Raw genomic sequence first — 12,246 nt, forward strand, 5'->3', positions numbered from 1 at the left:
CAGTAAGACGCAAATCCCTTTTAAAAGCAAGAGGCGTCTTCACTTGCTGATGAGCTTGTGCTCCAGGGAAAAGGCACTTGCGGAGGGTCGGTCCTGGCCGGCCAGGGCTAGAGAGCCACAACCTACAAGGCGGGGGGGTATGGGGAATCGTTACCTGAGCACCCCGGACGGGATCTGTGTCCGCTCGCGGGTACGTGTTAAAAGGCCGCCCGGTCTGCTGTGCCGTTTTCATGACCCCCTCGGAGATGGGGATATTTGGGGTCCGGATATTGGGTCCCGAAAGGGGCCGCTTTTCCCGGGGGGACTGCGGGCTGGTCTCCCCGGTGTAGGTCGATTTGGGTCTTTTGTCGGGGCCGTCCGCACGCTCCCTTCTGACCACGCGCTCCGACGGCTCCTTCTCGGCGGCCGCCTCCCTCCTCCCGTCTCGCTCGTGCGGCCTGTGCCTGTGGTCCGAGAAGGGCTTGTGGTAGTCTGGAGGGGGCGGCCGGTGGTGAGGTTTGCCCGTGGGCTCCTGCCCCCGGGGGTGCTGTGCGGCTGTCCTGTCTTCCCGGCTCCTCTCCCGGCTCTGGTCCAGCTCGTTCCGGGAGCCATGGCGGTTCCGCTCCTTCAGCTCTTTGCCTCTGCTGCCCCCGGAGTCTTCCTCGGCGATGGCAGCATGGTGTTGGTGGTGGGGGTGGTGGCGGGAGGGCCTGGCCAGGGCCTCGCTCAGGCCGTTCTCCTGGTAGAGCTGGTCGTGCCGAGGCGGGAAGGGGGGGCTGTCCCTGCGCAGGGAGTTGGAGCGCGACACGGACATGTTCTCAAACTCATCCAGCAGCCAGGCCAGGGAGCCGTCCTTGGCCGCCTTGTTCCCCCGCACGATGGTCTTTATGCGCGGGCCATGGAAAACGGAAGCGGCGGGGAGGGGAGGGAGAAAAAAGACAAAACACAAACACAAAAGAAAATAAGGTGAGCAACACAAAAACAAAAAAGAAATTAAGGGGCCTGGTGGATGCCTGACGGCTGGTCAGTTTTGGCACACACACACACACACACAAAATGAAGCGTACAGAAGCATGCGGGCGTCGGGAGGGGGCGCTGTTGCTCACACCCTGGAGAAGCAAGGCCTTTAAGGAGGCTGCTCTTAACCCCAAAGTAATTTCCCCATATACACCCGTTCCATCCGTGCATTGAACCTTCCCTGAAAACCACAAATGCAGGCGATAACAACGCTTGACTCAAAGAGCAATGGTTTGAAGGAAATGGTAAAGTCTCTACATTTGTTATCTGAAGGAACAAACCAAGATGCAGTCTACGTAAAATGCATTGCCATCATTTATGTTGCATCAGTCTGCAAAGTTCTGACTTCAGAGCCTTCCTATCACAGCATGGCCACCGTCTCTTGCAAGATTTGCAAGACTCCACACTCATGTGGCCTTCCACTGGTGGCCCAGGAAAAGGCTTACTCCTCCCTCACATCCTCGGGGGTCAATGCAAGAACCTTTCCCTCCCCTCCCCACTGCACCTGCCTAGCACTTCAAATGCAAAGCAACTTTCACATCCCACCTTTTATGCTGGCTTCCGAAGCAGAGATGTGTTGCTTTGCTCCCCCCTCCCCTCCTCAAGGCCTGATCCTATACTTTTGCGCCGGCTCTTATCACACTCTGCACAACACACAGATCAGTTGCATGCTGCAAGCAAGCGAGAGCACACACCGGCCAGGCCAGGCCAGGCCAGGCCAGGCATACAGATTATTGTTTTTTCCCTTTCAAAACCAGACCCACACATCTGCTAGAACACTCTGAAGGACACCCCGCCAGACTGAAAACAGATTGCGGTGTCTGGAACCGAGACACCCAACCCCAACCTCACCACAATCACCACAAGAAACTCCTGCAAGAGCGCTGAAGGATTTGGGAGGCAAGGCCTGTGCAAGGCCTGCAGTATAGATCTGTGGGTGTTAGCAGGAGAGCTTCCATTGATAGCTCCTTTCAATCACGAGGCCCTTTTCTGCCATGCTGATTTATTTAGAGCATTTTCAGGTACAAGAGTAGCTTACATCCCATCAAAACAGGACAGTCCCTGCCCCCCCCCAGATTACAATCTAAAAGAAAAGGCACTCAAGGGGAAGGGAACAAGGAGGGAGGAGGAAAAATCAAAACTCAGGCACCCATTTCTAAACAGCTGTTTCTGAACTGACCAGCAGGCACAGTTCAGGGGCAGGAGCTGGCCTTTCATTAAAGCTGACCAAGTGAGAGCCCTGATTTCTATCTCTCCTACTGATGCAGTCTGGTGGAATGGCTGCCCCAAGTGACAGTTCCTCGGCCTGGTGGAGCTGCTTTTACACTGGAGGAGTTTAAGGAAAAATTTCCAGCACCAACGTAACAACCATTGGTTCACACAGCATTTGAAATTTGCTGGGAGCATTTTGCACCTGGCTATCAGTCGCTTGCAACCATGTGAAGATACCCAGGCGCCAGGACGGTGCCTGACGTCTCCACCGTCCGGAGGTGCATGCCTGGGGGTCCTTGGATCTTGCCTGTTTTTCGCACGCTAACAACACACCCTTTAGAATTCTATCGGTGATATTCTATCTGCCTAATCAGAAAAAATTTCAGGATCAAAAAGTCACATTGAAACATGCAACCTTCAAGCCGCCTGGCCCCCAAATGGCAAACTGGGCATTCCGTATTGGCAACTATAACCCTGGTTTAAGGAGTCATTTGGCACCCAGCTTTCACATCTGAGTTTCTAACACTGGTTTCACAGAGATGCAAATGGTGCAAGTCAACATTCAGTTATCTGTGACCTACTGGAACCAAGTGCGGCCTACATGCAACACTTTATTCCCAGAACAAGCAGCGCTAAGGCTCCAGGAGCCTGATAGGAAGTCTCACACTCTGCCTTCAGAACAGCTCCTAAGCTCAAAGAGGCTGGTTGGTGAAGGAGAGGAGGGGACTAGGCGAGTGGGCACACAAACTTCTGTTATTCCGCCTCTGCCGAAACAGGACTCGTAAGCCAGACGATTAGCATGGGGACACCCGACTACGGCCACGAATGTTCCTCCAGCCCAAATCCAAAGGAAGCCATCTTCACTCTACCCTGGGAGGAAATGTGCAGATTCCTCAGATTAGGAGCTTAAAAAACGCTCTCCGCCAACAGCCGCACACGTGGGCCAAAGCAGCAACACAAATAAGCACCCACACCCACAGAGAAAAGTACAGCTTTCGGGTAATTGGCTCGGTGACTGTACAGTTATACAGGGGGTGATGGCGGCGAGGATGCATTTATAAATAAATATTCCAGAAATGCACTCTCACTCCTTGCTCCCTTGGATATGAAAACCTGACGACCTCAGCGCTTGCAGCCCTCCCAAGGGTCCCTGATCTTTCTGCAAAGAGTGATTCTGTCCCAGTTTACACAATCAGCAGGCTTTTTTCCTGAACTGGACCACTTCAGGCTATGGTGGCGGGGGGTGGGGGGAGAGAGAGAGGTGAATGCTTCCCCCTGAAAATAATTGCCTCTACACAGGAAGTTAGGAATATGGACACTGCATATTTGAAGGAGTGTCTCCACCCCCATCGTTCTGCCCAGACACTGAGGTCCAGCTCCAAGGGTCTTCTGGCGGGTTCCCTCACTGCGAGAAGCAAAGTTACGGGGAACCAGGCAGAAGGCTTGGTTCAGTAGTGGCAACCGCCTTGTGGAACGCCCTCCCATCAGATGTCAAGGAAATAAAACAACTATTTGACTTTTAGAAGACATCTGAAGCCAGCCCTGCGTAGGGAAGTTTTTAATGGTTGGCGCTTTATTGTGTTTTTAATATTTTCTTGGGAGCTGCTCAACCCAGTCAGATGGGTGGCATGTAAGTAATAAAATTATGATTATTAGGAAGGCAGGGAGAAGAGCTTGCAGCCTAGCCTCCCCAACCTGCTACTCTTCTATATGGAACAATGTTGTCTATGTGCAAAACTTCAATGGGCCCCTGCAGCCCGAAACAGCACCATTTTAGTCCACAAGACTGCAGACTGTACAAAAAAGGGCTGCACAGCATCACTGGAGGTGAGGACCTAAGACCCTAAGAGCGCCAAGGGGGCCCCACCTAGCCCAGAATCCTGTTCTCACAGTGGCCAACCAGATGTCCAAATGCAACGCCACTCTCCTCACTTGCAGTTGCCAGAATTTAAGGCACATGCTGTGTCTGATTCTGGGGGCAGGACGCAGAGCCAGCATGACTAGGAGCCATTCAGGGTCTTACCCCCCCCCCCCCAACGAAAGGGAAGTGGCTGACGGAGATGGGAAAGAGAGGAGGGCCACATCTATAGTGCACCAGCGCACAAAATCCATGCACGCGCCCTTCTCCCCCGCTGAAGCCCTTCTGGTCAATGTGGGCCGTCCTCAATGAATGTGTTTAGTATGCCAAGAGCGGCTGCCTTTTGCCCCCAGCCTACACAATGCATAGCTCCAACTGTGGAACCTCTTTCATTGGAGAGATGTGTGAGCGCATAAAGATTTCCTTATCAGAGAGCGCTCAGGCTCATCTAGCCAGCTGGAAACGTCAAGAGGCAAAGATTCCCAAGAGGCAGGCTTGCCGGAGGGCGTGGGGTGGGGGGAAGAGAGGGAATGTGCTCGTGGAAGAGAGAGAGATCTGAGCCGCAGGATCAACACAGAATCACAGAACTGCAGAGTCGAAAGGGAGCCCCAGGGGCCATCTAGTCCAACTCCCTCCAATGCAGGGGTCTCAACTGAATCAGACACAACAGAAGGCCATCCAACCTCTGCTTAAAAACCTCCAAGGAAGGAGAATCCTTCCCGACCTGATCAAACAAGGTCCAGATTCCGGGCCAAGAACACTCCTAACCCCTATAACGTGCCATTACACAAGCACACTTGGCACAAACTGGCTCTAGTCCAACGCGGCGCCCAAAGGGGCAGAACCAGAAGGTTTCTTCTGCGTGGGCATGTGGCAACAGGAGGAGATCTATGAGGCAACGGCGAGTAGGGGAAGGCTGAGTGAAAGGGGGTCCCGGGAAAAGTGCAGGCTACAGACTAAGCGATGCAAGCTTTGCTCCCCACGAGAGAAGCAGATGGTGTGTGTGGTTGGACTCGCTCAGGAGTTTCATCTGACAAAACTACACTGAAGTTCACACAAGCCGTGCAGGAGCTGTGCCTGGTGTCAGAGAAATGCCCAAGTGTCGTGCGCTAACTGCTCCCACATGCATGGAAACTGCTCTCTCTACAATGGCAGGTGTTTTGTTGGATAAAGGGAAAAGGGAAATTCTAGTCTCTAAAGTCGCATGGAAGAGGGGAGCAAGCCTGTTTTCTGCTGCTCCAGAGGGGACGGCCCAAACCAATGTGCTCAAACGACACATCAGGAAGAACACATCATGCGCTCAGACGACAGTAACATCAGGAAGAACTTCCTGGTGGTAAGAGCTATTTGACAGTGGAACGGAGTCTCCTTCGTTGGAGGTTTTCAAAGAGAAGCCGGGTGGCCACCTGCCAGAGATCCTTTAGCTGCAATTCCTGCATTGCAGGGGGCTGGGCTAGATGACCCTTGGGGGTCTCTTCCAGCTCTACAGTTCTGCGTTTCTTCCACAGCAGGTTCTGTGCCTAAGCACAAAGAGCAAGAGGGAGAGGGATGGGCTTCTTAGCTCCAAATGCCGTTCCTGGACACGGCCTGAAGCAGCAATGCACAGCGTGTTGCCTTGAATGAGTTTCTGAAGTGTCCTCCTGGGTAAACAAAGAGGCAATTTGCAGAGGCCTGCAGATCTCACCCTGCAGCTGCAGGACACGGAACGGGAGCCCGGCTCGTCGGAGGCGGCAACAGGGGCCCCTCCCCACTGCAGCTCCCAGAGCACCCCTGGGACAAGGTGCCTCGCCCTCCCAAGAAATGCAGCGCTGCGTCTCCAAGGGAAACAAGCAATCCCTGCAAAACTGCCGTGGCGTTCATTGGGAAGGCAGGGAGGGGTTGTTTAGTTCCCTAAACAAGGCAAGTCCCAAATTCTGGGCAAATTAGGCTCCCCGGGGAGATGGGGCAGGATGACACCAGAAGCAGGGAAAGGTGTGGGTGGAGTGGTCAAAGGGAAAGCAGGGAAGAGGCTTGGAAGAACAGCCAAGAAAGGGAACAGCCAGCAAGATGGCTCTACTGGAATATTGCAGCTCGGGCATGGGGCAGGGGGAGATTGGAGCTGGCACTTCCTTTATACAGTGGTACCTCGGGTTACATACACTTCAGGTTACATACATACAGGTTACAGACTCCGCTAACCCAGAAATAGTGCTTCAGGTTAAGAACTTTGCTTCAGGATGAGAACAGAAATCGTGCTCTGGCGTTGCGGCAGCAGCGGGAGGCCCTATTAGCTAAAGTGGTGCTTCAGGTTAAGAACAGTTTCAGGTTAAGAATGGACCTCCGGAACAAATTAAGTACTTAACCCGAGGTACCACTGTATATATATATGTTTTTTAACATATCATTTTCAACAGTAATTAAACATACTTTTACATCTTATTCAATTTTTTTGACTTCCATCAGTCCTGTCCGAAAATTTTCCAATCTAATCTCTTAGTATGAATTTCTTATTTTCCCTATGACATTTCAAACTCATAATCAATATCTCTCTCTTTTTCTACTTGGTAACACTTCGTATATTTCTCCTTACAAAACTTCTTGTAGTCCTACTAGCGTAATTTGTTGATTACAGTTGCTCTTCAAATAATCCATATACCTCTTCCAATCTTCTGTAAATCTCTGGTAAATCTCTGGCACTTCTAACAAGGTTGGGCTCTGGCTATGAGGCAAATTCTCCTGCCATCAGCGCCTCCCGGACCCAAGCGGACCAGTCTCATCAAGCCCCACACCAGGCCGTGGCGGCAGGACTGGAACAACAGGTCTTTGGCTTTTATTCAGACCCAAGCCTTTCCCTCGCTTCTCTCCAGGAAGGCAACACGGGCTGAGTCACCCTCTGCTGAAATTACACGGAGGAGCAGCCTCTGCTGTGACCTGAAAGTCCCAAGCCACTTCCTCTGTGGTCAGGGGTGCGACAGGACTTCCGCCCCTACCTTGTACTTGGGGACAGGGGCAGCAAGCAGGTGGCGCCTGGGCGTGCCAGCCAGCCGGCTTATTTAAAAGGACAACATCCACTTTGGGCTTACAAAAATAAATGCAAAAAAAACCCAAACCACCATGCACACGCCATTTTAAAATGCAATGTTGTTAGCAGAGCGACCAGGAGATAAACCACATACAAAACAGCTGGACACGCAAAAAGGCATTCCGATCGATTTTGGTATGAATGCTGAAGCCTCATGCCCAGGTTCAATGCCATGCAAGCATTCAGACCTAACCAAGCGTCACAGAATTGTAGAGTTGGAAGGAACCCTAGGGGTCATCTAGTCCAACCCCTCAATAACACCTAAAGAACCCCTGACAGGTGGCCGTCCAACCTCTGCTTAAAAACCTCCCATGAAGGAGAGCCCTCCACTTCCTCCTGCCCTCGACCTGGCAGTACAATGATTTATTTAGGGTGGAGTCTGGGAATCCAAAGGGTATATAATTATAACTTGTTTTGTTTTTATTGTGTTTTACTATCTGCATGGAAATTGGGAAAGCTGTGGAAGGGAAATATTGGTCGACTTTAGGAAAATGTTCAAGAATGAGGAACGAGGTATATTCATGTTTAAGATTGGACAAGTTAAAATCGGTTCTCAAAATGGTTTAAATTAAATGAAAATAAGGTTTGTAAAAATAAACTGAGGAAATGGAAGAGGAGGAAAAATAAAACAACAACATGTTAAAATCAATTATTAAGCTAAAGTTGAGAAATAAGTAATAAGGACTTGCTGAGTTATCAATTTAAATTGGAATACAAGAAGGGGAGGTGTGAGGAGGTCTGAGAAATAAGTTAAATGAAAACAAGTAACTGAAATTTTATGTGTTTTTTATGTGTTTTTTTAAGTTTTGGATTTTTGTATTTTTGTTATTGTTTCTTTGTCTATTTTTGTTCTCTTTTGAAAATGCCAATAAATATTCATTAAAAAAAAAGAAAGTACAATGATTTATTTAACTCTTCCCAATATACTTTGTTGCCCTTGAATCCTGCTAGCCCACAGAAAGCCAGGTGCTGATATCCTCATGCCTAAATAGATGCCTTCTCCATCAGCTAACCCTGACAGGGCTGCCTGTTACTATCTCTTCCTGGCTTGAACTAAAAGCTGAAGCAGGGCACCCCTTGCTGCCTCCTCGGCTAAGTAAATAGACAAACACAGGCATTCTCCTTACCGCTATGGATGTTCATACTGGTAAGCTGTCGAGGGTGGGCTGGCTATCAGGATGAGCCCCAAACCAGAACCCCATAGTACAGGAAGTGCGACAAATCTCTTCCCGGAAAACCAGCCAGCAAACCCCTTCCCCCATCGGACACGAACCTTTAAAAGCCTGTCGGTTTCCAGATCTGGGTGAATCACTGTTGACTTGAGGACACAAACCACGTTGTTTTCAGGATCAAGTTCCTGGCCTGCTAACACGCAGCACTGTACCAACCCCCCTGCGCCCTCCAGCAGAAGGCATTTCGGCTCCTCCGCCTCAAGCTGAACCTCGTGATGCTTCTGAAAGAGCCAGGCGTTTCTGCCCCCAGAGGCCAACTCAGAGCTGCCTCACATACGCTGCGTTTGACCCCTTGCCTGCTGCGCTGGGACTCCACTCCAACGTCCAGATTTTGGCTCTGGCGTTCAGGCCTGGGTGTCCCGCAGCTCCGAAATGTGTCAGGCTTGCGGTCCGCTCTCTCCCCCACCCACCTCACCCTGGAAAAAAAATTAGCTGAGCTGCAAGCTCATTATATGCAGGACACGTACATCGCCCCATTCCACGAATGGAAGGGGCCATTCCAGGATCTATGCCTGAACCAAGCAGTCGTTCAGAGACGACATCTCATTTTGCATGCTCGGCAAGGGGAGCCTCTTATGCTACACCCCAGAGATGGGGGTCCAAAACTCCAGTCACTCCTATATCCAAGCACAGCACAAACGACAGACAGGATACCGAGTGGGTGAGGGTAGCAAACTTCTGACATGGACAGAACTCGAGTCCTACAGAATCCGCTCATTACTTCGTCAGAAAAAAATTCAGGAAGCTGTTCTGATGTTACGTTTAGTCTTGTGAAGGCACCCCAAAGCCTTCAAGGTTACACTGCAACTGGAATCCGTCACCCGGCTCAGCTCCCATGTCCAGGAGTTTTGCCAGATGGCAGCAAACTACAGTCTTGGGAGAGACGCTGAGTTCTCAAAAACCACTCCAACCTTATGGCTGGTGACAAAGTGGTTGGGTGAAATGACCCCAAGGTTACTTTGAGAGTCTCCTCTAGCGGTTTGAAGCTCTAGGTTCAGGATGTGTCCCGCCCCCCACCCCCCGCCACCGCCCCCTCCTTACACAGCATCAAAAGGTCTACAGCTAGCACCTGTCCACATCAGAGCAGGCTGCAGCTTTCAGCTACCAGCTGGCCATTTTATGGCTTACTCGCTAAGCCACCGCTCAGAAACACATTCCCATTCCGACAGAAATGTATGAAGTTCAGGTCCCACACGAGAGCAAAGCTAGTGCCACCTACCTTCTGAGAGCCAGACTGGACGGCCGTAATGCACACTGGGTCCACCAACGGCTTTGGCCGCTTGGCCGACTCCTCGATGATGCCCTGCCATTGCCTCGGCAGTCCTATGAACTTCTGCTCCTGCTGGTCATACCCTGTGTGGACCCGGTGCTCAAAGTTGGAGGGGGCGGAGATCTCAATGCGCTTCTTCTTCTTGCTGAACATGGTGATGTTGGCTAGCAGACCTGAAAGGAAACACAGAAGGCGGTTTAGAAAAACAAAAAGCGAGAGGAAATCATAGGAAAACAGGCAAATAAGGGTCAGCATAAAGCTTTGGGCTTGAAATCGAAAATGGGCAACAGCTTTGCAGAAACGTCCTACGTATGGGTCAGGCATTCACAGACATATAGCAAACTAAAAGGGAGCAGAACTCAAACGCTCTCCTAGGACCAGGCTTCAGAAATGTTGGACTACAACTCCCATCAGCCCCAGCCAGTACAGCGCCTGTAGCCCCAAACATCTGGAAGGTACCAGGCTGGGGAAAGGATGAGCCTCAAGAACCTTCAAGCAAATGAAGCTCTGGCTTGTTGCAGGAGCTGGAAAAACGTCCCAGTCATTCCCTGCCTTTGCTCAAGACTGAGAGGTTGCTGGAAACCACAGGAGAGGAGCGGTGCTCTTGTGCACGAATCCTGCTTGCTGGTTTCCGCACAGGCATTAATTAGGCCACTGCCGGAACAGGATGCTGGAATAGATGGGCCATTGGCGTGACCCAGGACACTCTTATGTGCTCTCTCTTCTTTTGCAGTCGCTGCACAATGAAGAAACCGATTAAGGCGCTAGACAAATATTAAGAGAAAAGCAAGACAAGCCATTGGCATCCAAGCTCAAGTTCTGCAATACCAATCGGCTGTTATCAGTTTGGCCTGTTTGTCCATCTAGCTCTGTACTTTCTCTAGCTGGCGATGGCTCTCCAGGGCCTTGCGCTCAGAGAGAGGGAGAGGTTTCCCCCGTTACCTGCTACTCAGGTCTTTTTAACTGGAGGCTCTGCCAGGGACTGAGCTTCAAACCTATTGCCTACAAAACATGTGCTCTGCACTGATTTATAGTCCCTCCACACGAGAAAGAATAGAGCCACAAGGTCAGTAAGATTCGGGGCAAGACACCTTGCAGGATCACTGCTTCCAATGCCAGCAGCGTAATCAGTGCAAACTTATTCCCAGTCACAACACTGGGAACCCTTGAATTCTGGCTACAAAGGACTACAGAGCTGGCTGGCTGTAAACCTTCCTCCAGCGATGAAACCAAAAGCCTTACAAATACATTTGGAGAATCTACTCTTCTGGAGGAAGCAGAGACAACCAAAAAAAGTACACACAACTACATGACAGCAAAGGAACAGCCCAGCACATGGCATGACAGAAGTATTTTTATTTATCTCATTTATTTAAAGTATTTGCAGGTTGCCTTTGTTGACATAAAACAGGGTGGGAAAAAAGCCTCCTCCAAGGGAAACCTTGGAGATCAATACAGCAGCACATCAAACATTCTCAGAGGGAACTCGAAGATACAAAAGCCACTTAACGAGACATACAAACAAAGTGTGTTTTGAAATGAGACTTTAGCCACGAGGATAAGGATCGGGTGGATACAAGTAAAGCTCTCTTTAATAGAGTCACAGCAGGCAATGTGTACAGGTAGTGCTTTAGAAAACCCACAGGACTCCTGATGACATTCCCATGCTTCTTAAAATATCTCTGGGCCACCAGATGCTAGGAATAGGGAGGGGATGTGGCTCAAGGAGATAAAGAAATGCACAACTTTAAAAAGACACCTGGAAGCAGCCCTGTAATAATAATAATAATAATAATAATAATAATAATATCTTTATTGTCATTGCCCCCTCTCAGGGACAACGAAATTTACTTGGCTGCTCCATCCACCCAGGTAGGGCACTCCACACAAAATCAGAACAACTATAAAAACACTAATTAAAACAATACAGTATAATACAGCAAGGAAGATTAGATGACTTTCAAAGTCCAGGTTTCCCATTCAGGGCCGAGATCGCTCTGGAGAAGAAGCTGTTCTTGAGACGGCTCGTTCTTGTCTTGTATTGGAAAGTTTTAAATGTTTGATGTTTTACTATGTTTTTATATGTGCTGTAAGCCGCTCAGAGTGGCTGGGTGGCGTATAATAATAGTAATAATAATGATGATAATAATGATAATAATAGTAATAATGATAATAATAGTAATAACAATGATAATAGTAATAATGATGATGATAACAATGATAATAATAGTAATAATGATAATAATAATAATAATAATAATAATAATAATAATAATAATAATAAGTTCTCCTGAGGAACTCTGAGAGCCGCCCCTTCCAGAGGCACCTGCCGGGCCACTGCCAGACTCCCCACAGCAAGCGAAATATATTCTGAAAGTGGGGCAGGATCTTTCTTCTTTGCTCCACATGCCAGCCACCGGTCCTTTCCCAGCTTCTGTCCTGCTTTTGCCTGCACACCCCTGCCTCAGCGCATCCTTGGGAAGAGCCTCCTCCTACTCGGAGAAAGAGTTTTGTTTTGACTCATCTGTCCCACAGGTGCCCGAGCCCTCGATGACCCCGGAAAGCATTCCTAAAACTGACTGCAGTCAGAAGCACTCAGCACTTTGTAGGACCAGAT

The 12,246-nt window shown here is 49.7% G+C and overlaps 1 protein-coding gene and 1 long non-coding RNA gene across 8 annotated transcripts in view; one reads left to right on the forward strand and one right to left on the reverse strand.

Moving 5' to 3' along the window:
- The window catches only part of LOC307221386, a 225,939-nt gene that overhangs the window by 130,146 nt on the left and 83,547 nt on the right, over positions 1–12,246 (forward strand). The window lies entirely within an intron of this gene.
- The window catches only part of PAK4 (p21 (RAC1) activated kinase 4), an 85,043-nt gene that overhangs the window by 16,979 nt on the left and 55,818 nt on the right, over positions 1–12,246 (reverse strand). For 3 of the 4 annotated variants that reach the window (XM_079985388.1, XM_079985386.1, XM_079985387.1), the window contains exons 2-3: positions 9,579–9,802; positions 155–862 (exon numbers count right to left, since the gene is read on the reverse strand). In XM_079985388.1, the coding sequence (XP_079841514.1) occupies positions 155–862; positions 9,579–9,782 (912 nt within the window). In that variant the 5' untranslated portion in view covers positions 9,783–9,802. The remainder of the gene's footprint in view (positions 1–154; positions 863–9,578; positions 9,803–12,246) is intronic. The other variant, XM_079985389.1, reaches the window with a different exon arrangement.

The sequence above is a fragment of the Podarcis cretensis genome (assembly GCF_951804945.1).
Source record: "Podarcis cretensis genome assembly, chromosome: 8".
In the NCBI taxonomy this organism is placed as follows: Eukaryota; Metazoa; Chordata; class Lepidosauria; order Squamata; family Lacertidae; genus Podarcis; species Podarcis cretensis.